This window comes from Mustela putorius, unplaced genomic scaffold, assembly GCF_011764305.1.
Source record: "Mustela putorius furo isolate JIRA1106 unplaced genomic scaffold, ASM1176430v1.1 tig00000596_pilon_pilon_pilon, whole genome shotgun sequence".
Lineage (NCBI taxonomy): Eukaryota > Metazoa > Chordata > Mammalia > Carnivora > Mustelidae > Mustela > Mustela putorius.
Genome location: NW_025421428.1, coordinates 11,864,978 through 11,887,273, shown reverse-complemented (window position 1 = coordinate 11,887,273; position 22,296 = coordinate 11,864,978). Strand labels below are relative to the sequence as shown.

General features: G+C 58.8%; 1 protein-coding gene across 2 annotated transcripts in view; it reads right to left on the bottom strand.

Moving 5' to 3' along the window:
- Positions 1–22,296, bottom strand: part of LAMC3 (laminin subunit gamma 3) — a 56,104-nt gene that overhangs the window by 6,037 nt on the left and 27,771 nt on the right. Inside the window, exons 9-24 of one of the 2 annotated variants that reach the window (XM_045082607.1) lie at positions 19,767–19,877; positions 18,330–18,522; positions 18,058–18,173; positions 14,926–15,144; positions 13,174–13,362; positions 10,860–11,105; positions 9,907–10,060; positions 9,076–9,218; positions 8,411–8,589; positions 6,965–7,106; positions 5,315–5,517; positions 4,648–4,724; positions 4,078–4,212; positions 2,842–2,989; positions 1,753–1,902; positions 1,485–1,587 (exon numbers count right to left, since the gene is read on the bottom strand). In XM_045082607.1, the coding sequence (XP_044938542.1) occupies positions 1,485–1,587; positions 1,753–1,902; positions 2,842–2,989; positions 4,078–4,212; positions 4,648–4,724; positions 5,315–5,517; positions 6,965–7,106; positions 8,411–8,589; positions 9,076–9,218; positions 9,907–10,060; positions 10,860–11,105; positions 13,174–13,362; positions 14,926–15,144; positions 18,058–18,173; positions 18,330–18,522; positions 19,767–19,877 (2,508 nt within the window). The remainder of the gene's footprint in view (positions 1–1,484; positions 1,588–1,752; positions 1,903–2,841; positions 2,990–4,077; positions 4,213–4,647; positions 4,725–5,314; positions 5,518–6,964; positions 7,107–8,410; positions 8,590–9,075; positions 9,219–9,906; positions 10,061–10,859; positions 11,106–13,173; positions 13,363–14,925; positions 15,145–18,057; positions 18,174–18,329; positions 18,523–19,766; positions 19,878–22,296) is intronic. The other variant, XM_045082608.1, reaches the window with a different exon arrangement.

Below are 22,296 nucleotides of genomic sequence, written 5' to 3'. Positions count from 1 at the left end.
TCTTTGTTACAGGACTTCTCAGGACCTTTAATATCATAAAGTATGCACTGTATGGCCTCGGGAGGGCACTACAGTAGCAACATTTCCTAAACTTATCTGAACACAAACCGACTGGTGGTCTTGGGCTAAAGGCCCCAAGGCCACCCCCTTGGGGAAAGCTGTACCATATTCAATGAATTTTCCTTTCATTCTAAATATCCACTGAGCACAGACCGACTGGTGGTGAGAGGGGGTGTCTCTGAAAAGGGGTAGGAATGGGGACATTAGCCCAGGGTTAGCAGTTTGAGATGAGTCCTCACGTGGACGGAGGTACTGCACCAAGGAGGCAGATTTCCACGCAGTACGTCCCCCAGCGAGAAGGCGATAGCTCGTGGGCTGGTGAGCTCATGTTGCTGGAAGTAGGGAAGCAGAGGGCGGAGGAGCCCCCTGCCCGCCGAGGGGGCTGCAGCAGGTGGCTTTAATAAGCCTTAAGATTTTAATGTTCAGAAGTCCTAATATTCCATCTAGTCCTAATTATATGCCTATTCCCAGAAGTCCTATTATATTCCATCTAGTCCTAATATTCCATCACAGAATTTACTGAACGCGACTCAGAGGCAAGTACTCATGGCCACGGCCCCCATTGGAAGTCCCCGGTCAGTGGGTGGCCAGGCCTCCCACCACAGAGAAACCTAGAGAACCGGAAGCACCGGCCAGCTCGCCCTCTGCCTCAGGGGGCAGGAGGCCAAGGCTGGAGCCACATCTCTCAGCGGCAGCGATGGAGTTGGGGAGGAAGTCCTCGGAGCTGAGGGGAACGCAGAGCCTGACTCCCAGTCTCAAACCCCAAGGGGCCTCTGGGTCTGCCTGTGTTCCTGCCTTACCTAGTTCACTGGGCGGAGTCATAGATAAAGGGTGAGGGGGCTTCTCTCTGGAGGGGGACAGGGAGCTGGAGAACCCTAACACTGGACAGCTTCTCTTCAGCGCACCTCTGACCCAGGGACAGTCGTCAATCCCTTTCCTTGGTCTACACATCTATAAAATGGGGCCACTCAGCTTCATTTTCCTAGAGCTCGAGGAGACCTGGACTGGCATCAACCATACCCCTTTCTCAAGAGAAGTCTGTCTCCTTCCCCGTGGCCCCAGCTGAGCCCCGGACGTGGTAGGTGTTTGTACCAGGTGACAGGACCCCGGTCAGAGCAGACTAGACCAGGTGCAGACGGCTGAGGGCATCAGATCCTCTCGGCCCTCACGGGTGTGGTCTGATGGCTGATGGCCATGTAGGCGAGATGCCAGAGAGCGGCGTGTGAGGGCAAGACCAGTGGCCACGGGAGAGGTCCTGGCTGGGGTGGGGCAGGGAACGGGATCTTTGACTTATGTCCCCACAACCAGACTTCTGCCCCCCTCTTGTCCCCAGGGCCACACCGGCCTGGCTGAGGCAGAAGTCCGGGTGGTGGTCACAGGCATTTGTGCCTCAAGAAGCCTCAGGCTTGGCAAGGCATGCGTACCTTCCAGGTCGGCCAGCAGGGTCCTGGCTCCTGTGACAGTCACTGTGGCCGCCTGGACGGATGAGGAAGCCTGGGTCAGGGCGTCTCTGGCCTCCTGGCGGAGCTGAGGGAGAAGAGAGAGGCTTGGCAGGCGGCGCTGCAGGCGGGAGGCACTGGAGGGTCGGCAGTGACAATTTCTGGTCTTGGCCCTTCCCCTCCCCCCACCCCCGACTCCAGGACACCCTCGGGACAGCCCCCCGGATGCCTGCCTCAAAGGATAGGAGCCCACCTGTGTGAAGGGCTCGATCTTGCGCAGCACGGCCCGGGCCGTGGCCTGGAGAGTCTGGGCCGCCTCAGTGACCCGGCGCTCTCTGGATGCGACCGTCTCCTCCAGGGCCTGCACCTTCTGGCTCAGGGCCCCCGCCTGGGACTTCTGAGGCTGCAGGGAGATGGTGAGCTCAGGCAGGGCCTGGCAGGAAGGTCTGAGGGGCAGAACCCCTAGTGGGTGAGAGGTGCCTGGGGAGCAGGAATGTTGGGGACAGGACCCGAGAAGCAGAGGGGCTGGGGGTGGGGGCCACCAGGTGGGGGAACCTGTCTCTATTGCAGCTCTACTAGCTCTACTAGTTACTAGTTACTAGTTACTAGTAGGCCTCCCTGACCTGCATTTCCTTCCCCAGGCCCACAGTCTCAGCGGAAACCCTGGGGCCGGATGTACCTCCATATTCAGAATCCTCCTGGCCTGAGAGAAGCAGAACTGTGTGGGTTCTGAGCACAAATAAGCAGCCTCAGGCCCATTAGGTTTTGCCCCAAATATATCTGTAGAAGCTCAGTCTCTTCCTTAAAGGGCAGGTTCCAAGTTCTGGGATTTCAGGATTACTAGGCAGATGTGATGGAGCGGGTTTCCCCAGGGGGCCGACAAGTACTAGGGCCACCTTGCCCACGACTCATGAATCCTCTCCCAGCCCCGTAGACGCAGCCCTCAGATAACCGAAGGGGCGAGCCCTAGCGGACAGAGGACCTAACCGAAGTACGGGTTGGGGAGTGGGGGACATCCTTGGCCAAGGTCACAGATCTGGAGCGGCGGAGCTGGGATTTGATCCCACGTCTGTCTGGTGCCTTTGCTAATGCCATCACGGAGAAGACGCCTGGTCTCACTATTGTCATCACAACCCACAACAAAGCCTGGCCCAGCGCTTACTCGGAGCCAGGCAGGCGCTCGGCCAAGCCACGGAGGTGGATCAGCTCGTTTTAATTGACTGCCATCTAGTTAAAAATAAGCCACATCATCTGCCCAGGCCTGGGATGCACCGGCTTCCCAGCCACCGCCTTCTCCCACCCCCACCCCAGGCTGAGCTCCGGGGCAGCCGGCGGGGCTGACCAGTGCTGAGGAGGCGGCTGGCGAGGCCCGGCCCAGGGCGGCATCTGCACGGACTCGCTGCACGACGGCCAGTGCCCTCTCCGCTTCGGGCAGCGCCTGTGCCACAGCTCTGCCCAGCGCCTTCTGGGCCGCCTGGACCTCTTGGTACCTGAAAGCAGACAGCTGAGATGGCTCACAGAGCAGAGGGCACAGGGCCATTCTGCCCCATGGCTGTCTCCCCAGACCCCGACTGGAGCCCTCTTCAATGTCAGAACTCAGCAGCTGGCCTCGGAAACTGGCCGCTACCCGGCAGCTCTCGGATGAATGGAAAAGGCAGGAGAGGCAGCTCATTCTTGTTTCTTCATTCATTCAATTCGAGCACTCTTTTCTGAAGGGGCTTGCCCCTGGTTTCCACTCTCCAGTCATCTGCTTTGCAAATGCTGGAAGCCTCTGGCTGAATCACTAAGTGGAAAGCGCCTGGTGCTGGGGAAGGGACAGAAGCCCAGGCCCTGGTCTTGGATCTGCTGTGCCCTCGGGTGACCTTGGGCAAGCACTCTCCAGATGCACGGAGAGCTCTGGGGCTCCTTGGGCTCCAAGGGGGTGTAGTCAACCACCTAGAACAGCTCCCTGTCCCACCCAGCTGATCACCCCCTCCCCACCCAGCTCTGCCATGGACACTGCCGGGGCAGGGACTTCTGGCTACCTCTCATCTCTCCCCACTTCTCAGACAGCCCCTGCCCCCACTCCTGCCCCGGGAGGGGGTCATGTGATTTCACCCTAGTCATGCCAGGGGACTGGGGGTGGGTCATCTGACTGGAGGTGGGCCAACTGGATTCTCTCATCTAGGAAGTCAATTTGAGACTTTTGAGACCTTGCTGTGTCTCTCCTGACCCTCCACTACAGAAGACATAAGAGGGTCACCCATGGCAGAGAAGCAGAGGCCAAGCAGGAAGCTGGTGTCTGAGAGGAGCTGCCGGGAGGAGGGTGGGGGTCGGGAATGGGGCTGGGGATGATGCAGGGGTGAGAAAGAGAGATGCCCTCATCCCTTCTCTCTAGAGGCTGAGCTGCACCCCAGGCCCAAGAGGGCTCCTGTAACTCACCACCCAGTGAGCCCAAGACCTCAGTATCTCCCCCACCCCCACCCAAAGAACATCAGGACTCGGGAAGGAAGCCAGCTCTGGACCAGCAGCCTCCAGCCAGGATCTGGCCGCTGGAGGAGGCCAGTTCAAGCTTCTACCCACACCGGGGAGGCCTCACCTGTCCTCCAGGTGCTGCTGGGCCTCCGAGGCCACCCTGCCCTCCAGCAGACTCCAGAGAAGTGCATAGCTGGTGTTGGAGGCGACCAGGGCCCTCAGAGCAATGGCTTCAATCCTGGCAGTGGTGTCCCTGTGGCTGTAAGGAAACGTCCACCTGACCTTCAGCAACAGCTCACAGAGAAGGGGACCTGGGACCGAACCCACCGCTCCCACCATGTGGGCCTCCCACCGTCCCAAACAGAGTCCGGCCCCGAGCGCCAGGCTCCACCCCTCCCTCCGCCTGACACAGCAAAGGCTGATGGGCAGGGGCCCACGGCCCTGCTCCTGTCACACGGAATCTGCCCATTGTCTTGCACAGTGATCTGTCAGGCCTTTGGTCGCATGTGAAGTCTCAGTTTGGAAAATGATGATACGGGCGCCCTAATAAAGCCGTCACAGGAGAGGGTGAGCAGCACAATCTGGCTCTGAATCCGGGCAGGGGGACACCTCTCAGGCTGACCCTGACTCCAGAACCTCCAGGAAAAGGGCGGGGCTCCCTTCAGGACCAGGCTCCTGGGACTTGGGGGCTTACCTCATGGCGAGGGCACGGGCCTCTGTGGCCAGGGGGCTCCAGGTGGTGGACTGGCTGGACCCTTCCTGAGGAATCACCTTTAAAGTGAGAGAGAGAGGAGAAACTGAGGGCCATCCCTGAAAGGCAAGGGCCTCGTTCAGTTAAATTACTGGGAGAACCAGACTGTGCCAGTTACTTTACAAATGCTACATAAAGGGGCGCCTGGGTGGCTCAGTGGGTTAAAGCCTCTGCCTTCGGCTCAGGTCATGATCCCAGGGTCCTGGGGTGGAGCCCCCATCGGCTCTCTGCTCAGCAGGGAGCCTGACTCTGAGCACCCCCCCCCCGCCTGCCTCTCTGCCTACTTGTGATCTCTGTCAAATAAATAAATAAAATCTTTTTTTAAAAAATGCTACATAAAGCCTCCAAGTCAGCATCCGGCGAGCAGAGCCCCAGAACGTGGCAACGGCAGTAATGCCGCCCAGTCCTCATTCAATGGGCATTCACTGTCCACCTGGAACGTGCCCTTGTCTATGCGGACGTGATCCCACTGAGTCAGCACAAGGGGTACTGCGTGACACCCATTCTGCGGGTGAGGAAACTGAGCCTCTCCAAAAAGGCACACCAGGGGCCACCAGATCAATTGCCAGGGGAGCCCGAGGCGGGTAGTGAGGAGGGGCCCCTGGGGTACCAGAGATTTGAGGATGATGGCCGCCTGCACAATCTCTTCTTCTGAGGACTCCAGTGCTGCGTCAAGCTCTGCCAGCTGGATGCAGGTCTTCTCTGCCTGGGCCTGGGCACAGCGGGCACTGCTCAGCGCCCACAGCTGTTCCCGCGCAGCCTTCACCGCACCCTCGAGGCCAGTCACCTGCTCCAGGAAGGCCTCCCGGGCTCCTGCATGAAGCCCACAAAGCCCAGGGGTCACGGAGCAATTGAAATTTCTCGATCAAACGCTCACCCTCGGGGGAACCCCCCGTCTGTGCCTTGCACTCTGCCTGGCACAGCTGAGCTCTATCACCGGACCTGAGCACCACCAGCCAGTTCCACGGCAAGAGCCTCGCCATTTTACAGATGCAAAGGCTGAGGCCCGGCAGAGGCCAGTCACAGCCCAGTGCTTCCGGTGCTGACACCGGAAGTCAGCACAGTGGAGGGGCTGGAAGGAATCCAGACGGGTTAGAGTCACAACAAGCAATTCCCAAATCTGAGACCGCAGAAACACACCTGCCTCGAGTCAGCTCTGTGATCTGCAGTGTGGCTCAGTATGGGCTTTTTAAAAAAAGATTTTATTAATTTGAGAGAGAGAGCGATAGAGAGAGGGGGAGAGAGAGAGAGAGCATAGTGGGGAGAGGGTCAGAGGGAGAAGCAGACGCCCCACTGAGCAGTAAGCCCGATGCAGGACTCGATCCCGGGACTCTGAACCGAAGACAGATGCTTAACCAACTGAGTCCCCCGGGCACCCTAAGTATGGATCTTTTAACCCAGAGCATCTGGAAGCTCCCTATTCTTTTTTTTTTTCTTTTTAAAAAGATTTTATTTATTTATTTGACAGATGGAGATCACAGAAAAGCAGGCAGAGAGAGGAGGAAGCAGGCTCCCCGCTGAGCAGAGAGCCCGATGCGGGGCTCGATCCCAGGACCCTGGGATCATGACCTGAGCTGAACAAAGGCAGACGCTTTTGTCTAACCCACTGAGCCACCCAGGCACCCCTGGAAGCTCCCTATTCTGATAATGAGTGTTGCTAACAGGTGCTCAGCTTACCTATGCCTGGCTGCGAGATGAGCACAGGTGCTTATGAACATAAAATTACACAGAAGAATCAATTCACTGTCAAGCTTCCCCAGATCACAGTGTCCGGAGGCCAGATTCCACCTGGCTCTAATAACAGCTTCCCCTTCCGCCCCCATACACTGGTTTTCTATGCTGGGGAATGAGCAAAATGGCCAACAGGCAAGACAGCAACAGGCCACCTGTTCAGCACCCGGGACAGCACTTCAGTGGTCACTTGTTGCACCGTGAACCCGTGAACGACTCCAGCCCTGTCCTCACTGTGCCTGTGCTCTGGGTGCGGCTGGGGCTAGATGCTCTCCTCAGAGACTAGTATTCTTAAGGTTACAGAGTAGAACTGGGTGGGGGACAGTGAAGGAAAGATCCAGGAGAGACAAGACTGTCATGGGAGGAGCCCATGCAGGTGGGGAGGACAGAGAGGCACTCCTAGAAAGTGACTTCTTCTAGGGCCAAGCCAAGAGCTTCTGAAGCATCGTGAGAGCAGACCAAAGGGCTAGTGGGGTGTGTCTGGCCAGCCAGCCAGCCCGCTGCCTCCCGCTCTTCTCTCTCACTGTACCTTGCAGCAGGTGGTGACCCTGGTAGACGTCCCCCCGTGGGGCCTCTCCCTGCAGAATGTGCAGTGGTTCCCAGGGCTGGCCACAGTCAGACCCCTGCAGCCACCCCTCCATCAGGGTCAGCCTGGCCTTCAGCTTGGCAGCCTGGAGGAGTGAGGAAAAGAAGGGTGTGTGAGGCCGGCTGCCTGAAGTCGTGCTGGACGCGTCCCCCTGGCTTCTGCCTGGCCTTCCCTGGCTAGCAGTTGGCTTCTCCCATCTTGTCCTGGGCATCAAAGCTGAGGATGCAGCAGATCTTGGAGAACCAGCCTTGCCCACCCCTCCTCCTAGTGGTCCCTTCCCTTCTCACGCCCACGGCACCTGCCGCACCCGCTGGTTCAGTGGACCACATCCTTGTTCCACTTAGAGAGGGATGGGAAGGGAAGCCCCAGGAGAATCTGTCTGTCCTGCTGTATTGTCACAGAGAAGGTGCACCTGGATACCTGTTGGCCGAGTGAGTGTGCCATGCAGTGTCCCTTAGCGCTGTTCTTTTAGTCACACGAACAGTAACTGTATTTACAGGGCACCTGCCAGCCACACACTTGCTCACGTTCACCCTGTAACGGCCCCAAGGGCCAGGGGATGCCAGATCCAAGCCCTCTCTTTGATCCCAAAAGTCCAGAATGCTCTGAAAAACCCTACGTCTTTCCATTCCCTATTTGATGGCAAAATCCAGGTTAAAAAAACAAAATTCTAAACTCATTGGGAAGCAAAACTGTTCTGAACAAGGCTGTTTGCCACCCTTGTTTGTTTGGTGTGACTATTCGCCCGTTTTCCCGCAGACACATCCCTGGGTTTGCAGGGACTGGCCCAGGCACTGCCCGGGGGCCGCTCATGCTCGGCGCCCATCATTGCGTCTTTCTAGAGCACCTTCATTCTGTCGGCTGGCCTCCCCAGTCAGGGAAAGGGCTGCAGGCCTATGTCCACTGTGGAATAGGAGAGACACCCAAACTTACCAAACCTGTTACCTGTTAACGGGAATAACGAATGGGGCCGGGTAGGGGAACCCCAGAGCTCACGCTCTTGACCCCCGCACCACACCAGCTCCCTGCTCAACATTCTACTTGTGCCCCAGAACGGGCATGGCCCTCCTCCTGACCCTCCCCACAAAGGGCCTTCTACTGTCTCATCCCCGCAGAACTTGAGAAAGGGTGAGACGTGGGTGTGGGTGCGGGTGCTCGGGAAGGACAGCGGGTACGAGGCGCTCCTCTGTCCGCTCAGAAGCCAGCGATGGGCAGACGGGAGGGGGGAGCGGGGCTGACATCGGCCCGATGGCCGGGGAGGCGCAGGCGGGAGGTGACCAGTGGCCCCAGAAGGCCTGAGAGCCAGGGCTGAGCGGGCCGTTCTGGTGCCCAGCACAGAGCGGGCACTCGTGGGGGGGTGTGAGGTGATGGAAGGTAGGGTGGGCTCACCTCCTCCTTCACCAGGGCGTAGCAGGACGGGCACTCCTCACAGCGTGTGCCACCGGCCGTAAGGAAGAAGTTGTCCTGACAGCGGTCACACTTGTAGCCCACGAAGCCAGGCTTGCACACGCACGTGCCGTTCTTGTGGCACTGGGCCGAGGCGGCGCCCAACGGGGAGCACCTGCAGGCTGAGGGAACCGGGGTGGATGGCACCCCCACCCCTGACTGGGACCTCCACGTTCCCTGCAGCCTCACGCCTGGCCACTCCGGAAACCCCAGGTCCAGCTCAACCACACTCCTGGGTCCTTCCCGGAAGACTGAGTCGGAATGTCAGAGGTGGTGACTGACTTACGTCAGGGTTCCTGGGTCTGCGAAGCCGCCATGTTTAGGAACGACCGGGCAGCCCAGCTGTGCAGGGAGGGGTGCGGGGGCCCAGAGAGGGAACTTGATGGCCCCAACACGGCAACTGAGCAGTGAATCCTGGGGTTAGAGTTTGGGTTCCTATACTCTCTCACTCCCTGTACGTATGGCTGCTCTTAGAAGACAGGCCTTTCTACAGGAAAGTAGCCGATCTTTCCTTCCCTGGCCACATGGCTGGCGTCCCAGTGGCTCTTCTGTTCAGAAACCTCAAGGCCCCACCCTCCGGGCGGCCGGCACACAGCCAGCCTCCTCACCTCGGCAGCCCTTGATGGAGAAGCCAAAGAAACCTAGTTGGCATCTGTCGCAGGCCTGGCCCTCAACGCCCGGGCGACACGGGCACTGCCCAGTCTTGGAGTGGCAGTGGTCCTCCTGGGCGCCCAGCGGATGACACGTGCAGCTAGGATAGGGAAGGGGGAAGGAGCCTGAATGGGAGACCAGCTCTGGGCCGCTCCCCACCCAGCCTCCACTGGCCACAGCAGGCGAGGAGCCCTGGGATCACACCCTCTGCTGGCAAGGCTCCATTGCCAGGTGGCTACACGTCCAACAGCTTACCCCCAGCTGTGTCCTGGGAAGCACAGTCTCACAAAAATGCTACCCCTTTCCCCCCAAAAGGGCTATGGGGACCTATAAATCTTGCAGATTATATATACCCCTGTGTTGGAAAGTCACAATGCAATTAGCATATTAAAGGCTCTGAGAAGTCTTGCAAGGGAGAAGCCTGTTTGTTGCACTGGACGTTTTCCTGGGGTCCTTCACTGTTCCCTAAAGACATTAAGGTGCCGCTCTGGCCAAAAAGGTCATGGAGGGATGGTGTCACTGAGCAGGGAATCAGAGACCAAACCGGCCCCCTGCCCACCCAGATGTCCCTCAGGGCTGCGCTTGGCCTGCGTCCTGGGCTGGCAGGGCCACGAGTCTGACCCCTCAAGGGACCATTCCTTTGTCCCCTTATGGGGCAGGGCACAGTGTTCCTGGCAGGGGGCCTGGATGACACATTCCACACCCATCTTCCCTCTGGGGGCTCCCTGGCTTCTCCCATCCTGGAGACACAGCCAAGGGAAGGGCCCTCCCCGCCTCACCCCACCCACCGACGGCAGCCCCTCCCGGCCTGGAGGTCGTAGAAGCCAGGGCTGCAGCGGCCGCAGTCCCTTCCCATCACATGAGGCAGGCAGGGGCACTGGCCGGTCACTGGGTCACAGGTTCTCTGCTCACTGACGGAGCCCTCGGGGTGGCAGTCGCAGGCTGGGGACGGAAGCAGAAACGGTGTTGGGGAATCACCAGATCATCGGCTCAAACTCTGGGGGTCCAGGAGAAGATGGGGACCCCACGGGGATGACTCACATTCAACCCAGGATCCTAAGCTTTGTCTGGAAAAAGACTCTAGGCCTGTGCTCAACTCTCATCCTATTTCCTATGTCTTTGGAGAGAAAGTCTAGAATCATCACGTGACACATGGCTCTTCTGAGCCTGCCCTGAACCCCAGTCGGCTGGAGAGAAGGCCAGAGACCTGGCAGGGAGTCACGGGTGGACCCATGTGCCCACTGTTCTGGGTCTCTTGACCCGTCTCTCCTGGGCTCCACAGAGCCCGGAGAAAGGGCTCTGGAGCAAGTAAGTTTGGGGGCAACGCCCAGATTCTCCCGCCAGCACTTCCGGAGGCCTTCCACTGGCCAAGGCACCCTGTGGCCCTCTGAGCGGGACGGGGGCTGAGTGCTAAGGGGAGAGGGAAAGCCTGATGGAGCCCAGGGGCGGCACTGACATGAGGGGTGCTGCCCGCCACCGAGGACAGTCATAGGCACTAACCGTAGGGCTTGAGATAAGTACGAAATTACCAAGGCAAAGAACAAACGAAAAAAATCGCAGGATTGGCCTTGATTAGAACGAGGCTGAGAGAGTCCCTGACCTTGGAGGAGAGCAAACCCTTCACCTTCCAGGCAAGGGGACAGAGAAGGTGAGGAATCTGCCTGAGGCTGCACAGCCCCCCAGAGCTGCGGGCTGGGTGTGGTGGAGGGGGTCCCCCGCAGGGCGGGGCATGGGTGCTCACGTGTGCATCTGTCTGCCGGCCGAGGGGCGAGGGCGTTCCCATAGAAGCCGTCCTGGCAGCGTTCGCAGTGGGCCCCGGTCGTGTGGTGCAGGCAACGTAGACAGTGGCCAGACAGGGGGTCGCAATTGCCCACAGCGTTGGGGTCTACGTTCCCACTGCACTGGCACCGCTGGCAGGGCTGGGGAGCCCCAGAGAGCCCCAGAGGATCCCCAAAGTAGCCATCATCACAGATCTCACAGCGTCGCCCTGGGGGGAGGGGGGAGGCTGTGTGTGGAGGAGCCAGCCCGAGGCACGAGGCTGTGGGGTCCCCAGGCGGGGAGGGTGGGCATCTGTCAGGTTTCCCTGTGCAGCAGAGCACAGTCCCAGGGCCAGGGCCCAGCTCAGCCATCAGCTGGCTGTGTGTCTTAGACCAGCCCTGGGGTCTCTCTGAACTCGGGCTCCTCGTCTGCAAAGCGGGGACGATAAGGCCAGCCACGTCTGAGGGCTTGGTGAGGCTAAGTGTTCAACTCCCAGCCTAAGCCAAGTGCCCAGCGGAGGGGGTGTCACCACCCAGTCCCTGTCGTCACCCTCCTCAGCCTCACGGCCACCACCCTCTTCCTCAGCAAGGCCCGCAGGACTGTCGGTGTGGTAAAGGCGGGGGTTGGCGCCCACCGGGGCACCCTTCCAGGGGGCTGATCCCTCCATGCACAGCAGCGCCTCGCTCCCCCAAAATCCTTCCTTGGGCACATCTCAGCCTGGGCCAGACCAACGTCTCGAACTGTCCACACCCACTGAGACGGCTGCCATCACGTCTGCAGAGTGGGGGGGGGGCGACGGGGGCAGGCACAGCCTGATGGCGGGATGGGGTGCAGGGTCCCCAGGTGGGACCTGGCTCTGTCAGGTCTGGGGGCCCCCACCCTGCCCCCCCCCACTCTGTAGCTGGCTGTAGGGAGCTGTTTCCAGAGTGCTCCCCAGCAAGGCTGGCCTTTGATGGGACAGACGTGATGGGCTGTCCCGAGACAGCCACAGTCACCACACACGCAATGAGATGTCTGAGAACCTCGGCAACATTATGTCAACACAAGCCGGACACAGAAGGACAAACACTGGAGGGTTCCACTCACGTGAGGTCCCTGGAAGGGTCAAATGCAGAGAGACAGGATGTAGGACCCGTGCCTACGGGAGGGGGGCGGGAGTGGGCTGGAGGAGGCGGTGGGGGGCTGCTTAATGGGGACAGAGTCTCTGGGAAGATGAATTAGTTCTGGGGACGGACGGTGGGGACGGCAGGGCAGCCGGGCATGTGCTTCACGCCGCCGAACCGTACGCTCGCGTGTGGCTGAACGGAGACTTTGTGTTATACCTTTTTTGCTGTAATTTAAAACATTATTAATGGGATATACAAAAAGAAAACACCAACCGCTGAGTTGTCTACTTAGAGTAGGTGAACTGTCAGGTACATAGACAATATCTCAAAAGAGCTGTTAAAAAGAATCAGTTGTCAAGGGTGGCCCCGGGTCCTGGAGCAGGCGCTGGGGAACCTTCTGCCTCACAGGACATCTGGCAATGAGTTTTTTTTTTTTTTTTAAAGATTTATTTATTTATTTGACAGAGAGAAATCACAAGTAGACGGAGAGGCAGGCAGAGAGAGAGAGAGGGAAGCAGGCTCCCCGCTGAGGAGAGAGCCTGATGCGGGACTCGATCCCAGGACCCTGAGATCATGACCTGAGCCGAAGGCAGCGGCTTAACCCACTGAGCCACTCAGGCGCCCTGGCAACGAGTTTTAAAAACTGAAAGTTTGGGGTGCCTGGGGGGCTCAGTTGGTGAAGCATCTGCCTTCGGCTTAGGTCATGATCCCGGGATTCCTGGGATCAAGTCCCATGTCAGGTCCCTGTTCAGCAGGGAGCCTGCTTCTCCCTCTGCCTCTGCCTGCTGCTCCCCCTGCTTGTGCTCTCTGTCTCTCTCTCTCTCTGACAAATAAATAAATAAATAAATAAAATAAAAGCTCAGAGTTTAATCAGAGATTTTCTACCTTCACTGTGTGTCAGACTAGCCAGAGCCCCTGTTATGCATGTGGATTCTTAGGGCCCATCTCGAGCTACCAGATCAGGCTCTGTAGGGCCAGGGCTCAGACAGGGATTTTCAAAACCTCTCCTGGATATGCTTAATTACTCCAGTTCTGCTAGGAGCCCACAGCAGCCTGGGGCCCTGGACACGGCCCCAGAGGTCAGGCCTGCCACTCCTAAGCTAGGCCCTCCCCATCCGTCACGCTCTGAACCCAGGACCCCACTCCTGGAGCCCAGGACCGAGGCAGGGCCCCAGGGTGCGAGCCACTCACCTCTCTGGCCCAGTGGGCAGTGGGTACACACCACTTCGCTGCTCTCTGGGATGGCTGTGCAGGCCGACCCTCCGGGGCACGGACAGGGCTGGCAGTCGTCGGCCTGGCCTGCGAAGGGGTTGCCATAGAAACCTGGCAAGCAGCGCTCACAGGAGGGGCCCTCGGTGTGATGGCCGCACTGGCAGATCCCTGAGGGGCAAGAAAAGCACCACCTGACGAGACCACCTGAGCCCAGAAGGCTCCAGAGACAGGGGCGTCTTGGTGGCAGAGGTCACAGAGCACAACCCCAGCAGAACTGGGGTGGTAACCTTCTAAGTCGGGGGCAGCACAGCCTGGGGAGAAAAAAATCTACCACTTACTAACCATGTGGAGTTGGGAAACCCATCTAACACCTGCTGCCTCAAGGGGACACAACAGGGGCTCTGGCCTCGGGGGTTTTCGTCCGCGGACAGCCAGAGCACCCTGCACAGTCGCTGGCTCAGAGTGACCTGGGCTGTGATCGGTGGCATCCTGCCTTCCATCACCTATCAGCAAACCAACAGACGGCCCACCCACGTCTGCACACGTGCTTTCCCTGCCCTTCCTCTGTGCTCTCTGAACCTCGGGGGCCAAAAGCAAGAGTGACGCAGACCCAGGAGTCCGTTCCTGACAGGAGTTTGCAAGGACAGTCCCCACGTACGGGGTCTGCAGGTTCCCGGAGGCAGCCTGGTCTCATGGAACAGACCCCTGCCCCTGGCTGGTCATGCTGGGGGCGGTGTGCAAAGCCCCGGCTCCAGCACCTGCTGTCCGCTCAGAGCCTGTGCTCTGGGGAAGGGAGGCTCGGCGGCCAGGGACTGAGGGAGAGTCTGGCTGAGAGGGGCCCAGTGATGCAAGACCCCCACTTCCAGGAGGCCCAGCAGCCCCTGGGGGCGGAGGGGGGCAGTGGGGCACAGAGGGAAGTCAGGATGGACAATCTGGGGGCGCCATCACGGCCGCGCTGCTCTCTGGGGGCTCTGCCTTGGCCCAGACCCAAGCGCTCACTCCTCTCTCTGTCCAGTGGGAGCCGCAGTGGCTGCTCTGCCCGTCAGCCAGGTGAGGACTCGCCCACATAGGGCAGCAGGTCAGGGTGCGGCCAAGGGCTCTGAGGGGTGACAGACCGGCCGTGCCATGCTCCTTGGCAGGGGCTGCCTGGAGCAGTGCAGGGCAGGATGGGGGTCCTCACCGGGGCTCGGTGATTCCTGCCACGGCAAACCAGGGGAGGATGCCCCTCGCATGCGGCACGTGCCTGTCCCCGCTCGCTCGGCTGCCGATTCCCAGGCTGCGGTCCTTTGTCGGCGCCGGCACAATCATTTCCCTTCTCAGAGACCCCCCACCCCCTTCACCTGCTCCAGGACGGCATCAGAGCACAGACCCTCCCACTTCCGGAGTGAGCGGCCCTGCGTGTGGAGAGAGACCCCCATCCAGCACCTCCTGCCTGGCGACCTTGGTCGAGGGCTCCCTCGAGCTTCCTCCTACAGGTGCGCTCTGGCAGTGAACCTGTGGCAGGAGCAGCTCTGCCACCTACCTGCCGAGCAGCCTCCCTGCGTCCTGGGACCTCCCCTGTAAGACGGGACCGGTATAGAGAGGTCCCAGGACGTGGAGGACCCAGATGACACCGTCTAGTGAGTCCTGCTCTTGGTGATGGCTCGTGTATGCACAGAGGGGACCCTGATCAGGTCGTCGGCTGTGCCGGGAGTCGCCCCAGGGCCCTGTGGATGGGGTGCCGGGACTCACCTGTGTGGGGGTCACAGGTGCCATGCTGGTTGCAGGTGCAGGGGACACAGTCGGTATAGGGACCCCCCAGGGGGGTCTCCCTCTTGTGCCCTGGAGCACAGGACTCACAGAACTGGCCTGTGTACCCCTTGGGACATGAGCAGGTCTCCACCCATGAGGCTGGCGGGGAGAGCCCCCGCTGGGCGGATGTGAGCCGGACCTCGGTCAGGAACACCTGGCCTGCAGAAGGACGATGGGGAGGAAGAGGATTGTAGGCACATGTTTCCCTGATAAGACCTTCCTGTTCACATGCGTAATAGGCAGAGGGTTACTGACCCACATACAGAAAGGCAGTCTATGAGTCAATTGCAATTAAAAGAAGAAGAAGAAGAAGAAGAAAGAAAAAGGACAAAGGAAAAATAAGGTGATTTTCAGAGCAAAAAATGGAGATGGCTGGGAATGTGATGAAAGACGTTCATTCTCACAGGTTATTAAAGATATGTAAATTCAAACGACCAGGATACCATTCCTGACTCTCAGCTTGGTAAGCATCGAAGATCAATGACAGGAGGGGAGCCTGGTGGCTCAGCCAGCGAGGCATCTGACTTCCGCTCAGGTCATGATCTTGGGGTCCTGGGATCGAGCCCCGTGAGCCCCACATCGGGCCCCACACTCAGTGAGTCCGCTTCTCCCTCTCCTTCTGCGGCTCCCCCCTGCTCATGCTCGCTCTCTCTCAAAATGAATAAGATCTTTCACAAAAATAAAGATCAGCGACAGGGGGAGATGGTGTGGGGAACTCATGTCAGGGATCTAGGATGATATTAGGTGGTTAGGTTTCTAGTGAAGCAGGAGAGCCCCATAAGACCAACCTTCCCCCAAGAAAACAACTACAATCTTGGGGCAAAATCTAACAACAATGATCCACCAACATTGGAGAAGGACCAGAGCGGGTAGACAGGGGAGGAGGGTGGGCACGTGCCCTGGGAACATAGGTGGGTGCCGCCCTCTCTGCAGGAAAATCTGGCAGTGGGTGGGTATCAAAACTGAAAATGGGCCCTCTTTGACCTAAGACAGAACATTTCCCTTTTGAGGAATCGATGCCACAAGACAGACTTGCACAAGGAGACAAAGACCTTTCCATGGAGCTCTTCCCTGTCCTCTGCCGTGCTGTGCGCATACTGAAAACCAGAGCCCTCTCCGATGTCTAGGGATGGGGGGAGGTTGAACTCTGCGGAGCATCGATACCACAGAACTATACGGAGCGGCAGGACAGTCTTTTCTACATGTAAGACAAGCCATGGCCACCAGGACATACCGTTAGCTGAAAAAAGCAAGAGCACAGAGAGAGATGGCCCAGAACGTCTTCAGTGGGAAGAGGAGGTCTGGGGCTGGGTTTCAGTGGGGAGAGATGATCGCTATATCCACCTGCCTATTCGGTTTGCCCTGGCACCCAGCATGGGCCTGGCCCAAGTCGGTGTTCTGTGAACATCTGATTACTGAAGGCTGAGTGGCAGAAATGAATTCCTATAAGGAGGCCCAGCACGGTGACCTGGGGAGCAGGGAGGTTTTGGGGAGTGAGGGCAAGGATGGTGAGGATGAGGCTCTGAAAGGAACAAGGGAGCTGAGGCAGGAGGAGCCGGGTTACACCCCAAGCCTGGGCTAGAAGGGGCCCTGAAAGTCAAAGTTTCCCAAAAGGAGCCCGTCACCCCCCTAGAAGCAAATCTGTGGCTATTGTAGTTGTCACAAGGAAGGGGATAGGAGGACCAGGGCTATCAGACAACTGACATGAGGAGAAACCCCCCCACCCCCGTGACCCTCAAAGGTCTGGCTGGGTTCTGAAAGGGGCCGGGAGGCCCCTCTGCAAACACGTGAGCCCAGACCCCGACTCCATTTTATTTATTCATTTGACAAAAAGAGAGACACAGCGAGAGAGGGAACACAAGCAGGGGGAGTGGGAGAGGGAGAAGCAGGCTTCCTGCCGAGCAGGGAGCCCAATGCAGGGCTTGATCCCAGAACCCTGGGATCATGACGAGCTGAAGGCAGACGCTTAACGACGGAGCCACCCAGGCGCCCCCCAACTCTATTGTGAACAGAAGCACAAGTAAGTCCGCCTGGGGACGGCCGACCCTGACCCTGGTTTTTATTCTCCCGCCAACCACACACACCCCCGTGTCAGAATTTCCCTGCTCGCCAGGCATGCAAACAGCTCCCGGGCTTCGGTTTCTCTGGCACGCACACTTATTCGTCCCCGGCAGTGGGGGGGACTCGGACTACCTCCTGCTGTCACCCAGTGCGGTCGTCTGAGCTCTAACCCTTCGGAAATCAATGATCACTTTCATATGTCACTTACTTTCTTTTTATTTGCTCTGTAGATCACAATCAGGATACTACATGGGCTTCAGAAAGTTGTGTCTAGGTTATAATCTGTCCAAGTTTCCCTTCTGCTCGGGAAAGGGGTGTTTCATGTGAGACACCTCTTCTAAACGGGGGTACTGGAGATGTCCAGTCTAGGCCCATACAGGTATGGGTGCAGGCTGGGGGGGGGGGGAAGGGGAGAGAGAGTACATTAAAGAGAGAGGGAGGAGCCAGGACATCAGAGGACCATCAGGACAATCACCAGGTGAGCAGGGCGAGAAATCCCCCTGGAAGCTGGGTCCTGACCCAGCCCCCACTCCGAGAAGGTTCAGAAGGCAGATCGGCTCCCAAGACGGCTTAGATGCGATACCACCAACGACCAGCAGGAGGCGCCAACTCAGGGCTCCTCACCTGCACCCCTCCTCCCCCCAGCCCAGCACCCACAGAAGCCCCTCGGAGGCCCCGCCTTCTGGCAGTGGTGACCTCGGCCATGGCCTGATGACACCCAACGGTTCTTGGCTGCTTTGTGACCATACACGTCTGTCTCCTGGAGCTGTCCGCCCTCGGGCCCCTCACCTGTCCAGCCCCTGCCTCTGACCTCGGAGTCCACCCTCCGGTCCCTTCCCAGTTCCATGACCTTGGGTGAGCGTCCGACTCCTCTGACCTTCAGATGTCTTTGTGGTAAAACGGGGGTTGGTAACTGTCTGCCGTGGGGACTCGGCAAGGCCAGGCACCAAGGAGCCCCGGGCCGGCTGGTTCTGGGGACGGGGTGGGGGGGCGGTCCTTATCATTACTGACCGGAAGGGCCTGGGCCGCGGCCGGCCCGGATGCGCAGAGCCGTCAGATTGGCGAGCAGCCGCTGGAAGTGGAAAGGGGGCAGCGGAGGGTCCGCGTCCTCGGAGGTCTCCTGCAACCTGGCAGGGGCGCGGGTCAAACCGGAAGCCGAGGCTGGGGGTAGGGGTGGAGAGGGTGGGAGCCCCCGGACCACAGGAGGACCCAAGTGCGCCCAGACCTCAGGGGCCACCCTGACTGCCCATCCCCCGCCTCTCAGGACACACCAGGACACTTACCTGAACCTGAGCCGCACCTCCCTGGGCTGGCTGGAGTCTGGGGGCCTGGAGAGGCCGGAGTGCTGCAGAGTCAGAGCCAGGCCCGCCCCTTCCAGCCTCAGCTGCATGGGGGGCGGGGAGCCCCCAGGAGGGACCCGGAAGGTCAGTGTGAGCGGCTGTCCATAGCTGAACCGCTGGTCTCCCAGGAACTTCTCTGAAGACGAGAGGAAGGCTTGTCTTCAATTAATTAGCTTGATTTTAAAGATTGTGTCTACGGGGTATTGATTTTATTGACAATTAAATATTCAGACAAGATAAAGCGACAGCAGGGAGAAAGCCAAAGGCTCCCTAGACAGGAGACGCTGAGGCTGGCCGCCCCCCCCGCCCCCCGGCAGGCCAGCTTCACGTCCCCGTGTCCCTGTAGTAACACAGGGCCCCATGCCTGGCTTAAGCTCTGCTGTCACTGTCTTGAGCTTGGGTTTTATAAGTGAAGTCTGATGGGACAATGGAGTGTCTGGGGGCAGAGCAGACACGGGCCTCGTGCACAGTGGTGGCATCCTGCTGTCCCCTTCCCCATGTGTGCTCAATACCCCACCAGCACATTCTGCTGGCCCCACACTGGGGGAGCTTAGTGAGGCTCAGAGCACGTACGAGGTAAGCCTGCTGCATGTGTGGCCAAGAAGGAGAGCTGACCGCCCCGAGGCCACGCTTCCCACGGGCATCAGAACACGCTTCGAGCACAGAGAAGGTGGTGGAATCCTAAGAAACATGGAGGACCAGGGGCCCTATCATAGCCTTCGAACTTGGGCTATTTTTCTGTATCTTTCAACTTCTTCAGCTGAAAACCCCCATGTGGCAGGAAAGCGCCCCTCCCTGCCTGTCTCCCTCCACACCCCACCCCGCACTCAGCAACCAGCCGGAGGCAGAGCAGCTTGGGAGATTGGGGTACGCATCAAGACGTGAAATAAAACTGGTTGAGTCCGTCCACCTGCCTTGCCCACTGCACTGTGCCCAGCGCCCAACGCAGGACACAGCAAATACTTCTTAAGCAAAAAACTACTTTTTCTTAAGCCTGTCAACAAAGCAGCCATGGAGTACAGTGTGTTTTGTGCTCTTCGGCCTCTGAGCTTGGAGCACCTGTCCCTGGACTGGGGTCCTGTGACTTTCGCTTCTTCCCAGGTGCCGTGTCCACAGAGCAAGCCAGACATCGGGGCACCATGTGAGCTAAGAATGGACTCCCGGATCCTGGTTCCAGGTCTGGTAGAGCTCCCAGGAGTCCAAAGTTGGGGATGGTTCAGAATAATCTAGAACTTCTTGCTTCTGCGAGAATCCCAGGACCCTGTGCGGAGGGTACCAGGGCCTGGAGGGGTGAGAGGCTGATGGGAACTGTACAGGGATTTCTGGGGCCTGGTGGCAAGGCCTTGATCAGAAAGCGGGGGGGGGGGGGTTGACACGTACCTGGTAGCGTAAGTTCTTCCTCGTCTTCTGGATTCAGGAGGAGCCCCCTCGGGCTCCCTCGTGTGGGATGCTCCGGGCCCCCCACACTTCCCTTCCGCCAGCCTTCGGCTCCTGGATGGCAAACGCACATGCACGCGTGGGGCTCTGGGGGGCGGCCTCCCTCCCCTCCCTCCTCACACCACCCTTCCCGGGGGGCCCACGGATGGCTCCCAGAGGCCTGAGCCAGCCTGAAACAACGGACCTGGGGGTAGAGACTGTTCTAGAGACAGTGGGGGTTGGGAGGGTGGTGAGAGCCGGCTGGTGCTAGCAGTGGCTCCGTGCTGCCCACAGCCAGCCAGCTCATACCCTCGCCCCAGAGTCAGGATGGGGGTCTCCGGGAGGGAGGGAGACCCCCCAAAAGTGAGAAAGCTGAGGGTCCCAGCTCTGTTTTGGGCAAGGGGAGACCTCTGAGCCTGCCTGGCCCCTTCAGGGGGTCCTGAATACAATAGGAGGACACAGTCTGGAGACCCCAGCACGGGGCACTGAGCCATCGGGATGGTCTCTAACAGTACTGGACTTGACCTCATCTTCAGGTCTTCAGAGAACTTGCTCACCCTGGACCTCACCCTGCCTGTCCTTTGAGAAGCGTGTGTCGTTAGCCCCCACTGCGCTGAGGGAGACCACCTGGTTAGGAAGTGGTTCAGCCAGGATGAGAACCCAGACCTTCCCATCCCCCGTCCTGTCCACCCTCCCTTGGCGATGGCAAAACACCAAGCAGAGTCTGGCACAGATCAAATGACCTAAAGGGAGCCGCTGGGAAGGGGGGTGGAGGCCCGACCCCCAGGGCACCGGAGGGCTGGATGAAGGCAAAGGAGTCAAAAACAGGAGGTCTGCAGCTGCCCGGTGCTAGACTAGGTTCTGCCTCTCACTGGCTGTGTGGCCCTGGGCGAGGTACGTCACCTCTCTGAAGCCGGTTCCTTATCTGCAAAACGGGGACAGTGGAGTACGTCTGGCCCTGGCGACCGTTCTCAAAGTTGGTCTGAAGACCCCAGGAGATGCCCGAGACTCTTTCAGGGGACCCGCGAGCTCGAGCTACCTTCTAGTAACACTAAGATGAAATCTGCATCTTTCATGCTGTGTCTGACACATGGTGGAATTTTTCAGAAACTCCAAGTCATGTGCTATCGCAGCAGACTGAGCTCTACTAATCCAGCCGTAAGGAAACGTGCGAGAGTTGATGAGTGCACTCCCGTTTTTGTCTTTTTGAAAAAGCTCTCTGTTTCACAGGCTCATATCATTCGGTTACACACTTTTTATTCCAGTCATTTTTAAGTAAATTAATATATGACTATTTTACGGGGCGCCTGAGTGGCTCAGTGGGTTAAAGCCTCTGCCTTTGGCTCAGGTCATGATCCCAGGGTCCTGGGATCAAGCCCCGCATCGGGCTCTCTGCTCAGCAGGGAGCCTGCTTCCTCCTCTCTCTCTGCCTGCCTCTCTGCCTGCTTATGATCTGTCAAATAAATAAATAAAATCTTTAAAAAAATGACTATTTTAAAATTACTGTTGTCATTTCTAGTACAGAAAACACCCACGCTAACTACCACGTAAAGGACACTGCTGGGAGGTCCTTGGTCATTTTCAAGAGCATGAAGGGATGGGGGAGCGAGGACAGTTTGAGACTGCGGCCTCGGGATCACAGTGAGGTACGGGAGATACTGAAACCGACGTGCCAAACCCAGAGCCTGGCTCAACCTGAGAGCAGAAAATGGTTTTGTTCTTAGGATCTATAAAATGAGTCCTGTCTGACGCTAACATCCTAGACCCCTGTCGGGACCGCAAAGCGGGACGCCATCTCCACCCTGCTTTCTGTGCAGTGTCCAGCAGAGGGCGCACTGCCTCCGCGTCTGGGGCGCCCAGGGCTGACAGGGCCTCCTGCCTGGTGGAAATTCAGGAGTGGGGGGGCCTCTGTAGGGCAGGGCAGGGGTCCCCATAGGCTCTGATTAAATGCCGAGCTCCATCGCCCTCTAACTCCAAAGACGCACAAGCACACACCTGCCGTTGGGGACCCAGGGCACCACGGTACCCCCGGACCCTGTCCCAGACAGAAGGCTGGCAAGGCAGCGGAAAGCGAAACTCAGAGGAGCTGACAAACCTGAGTAGCAACCACTGAATTCTGTGACCTGCCTTTTCTGGGCCTCAGCTGTCTCTCCGGTAAAATGGGAATAACAGTACCTACCTTCCTAGGTCTGTGGGTTCCATGATGTAAAGAGCTCAGCACAGTGCCTGGCACACAGCCAGGGCTCAGTGAATGGAGTCTGGGGACTGAGTGTGAATCCCCAGCCTGGGGGCACGGGGGAATACGTCAAGGGATTCTTGACATGACGGATTAGGAACTCCCCCACAGGGTCTAAAGGCTGCCACCTACCCAGCTCCCAACCCTGCTGGAGGCTCAGGAGGGAGCCGAGGGGTGCAGGTAGATACCGGGGAGCGCTGAAGGGTGCCGAGGGCACATCTTGTAAGGCCTGTTTGTGTGACCCCAGAGACGCCTCCC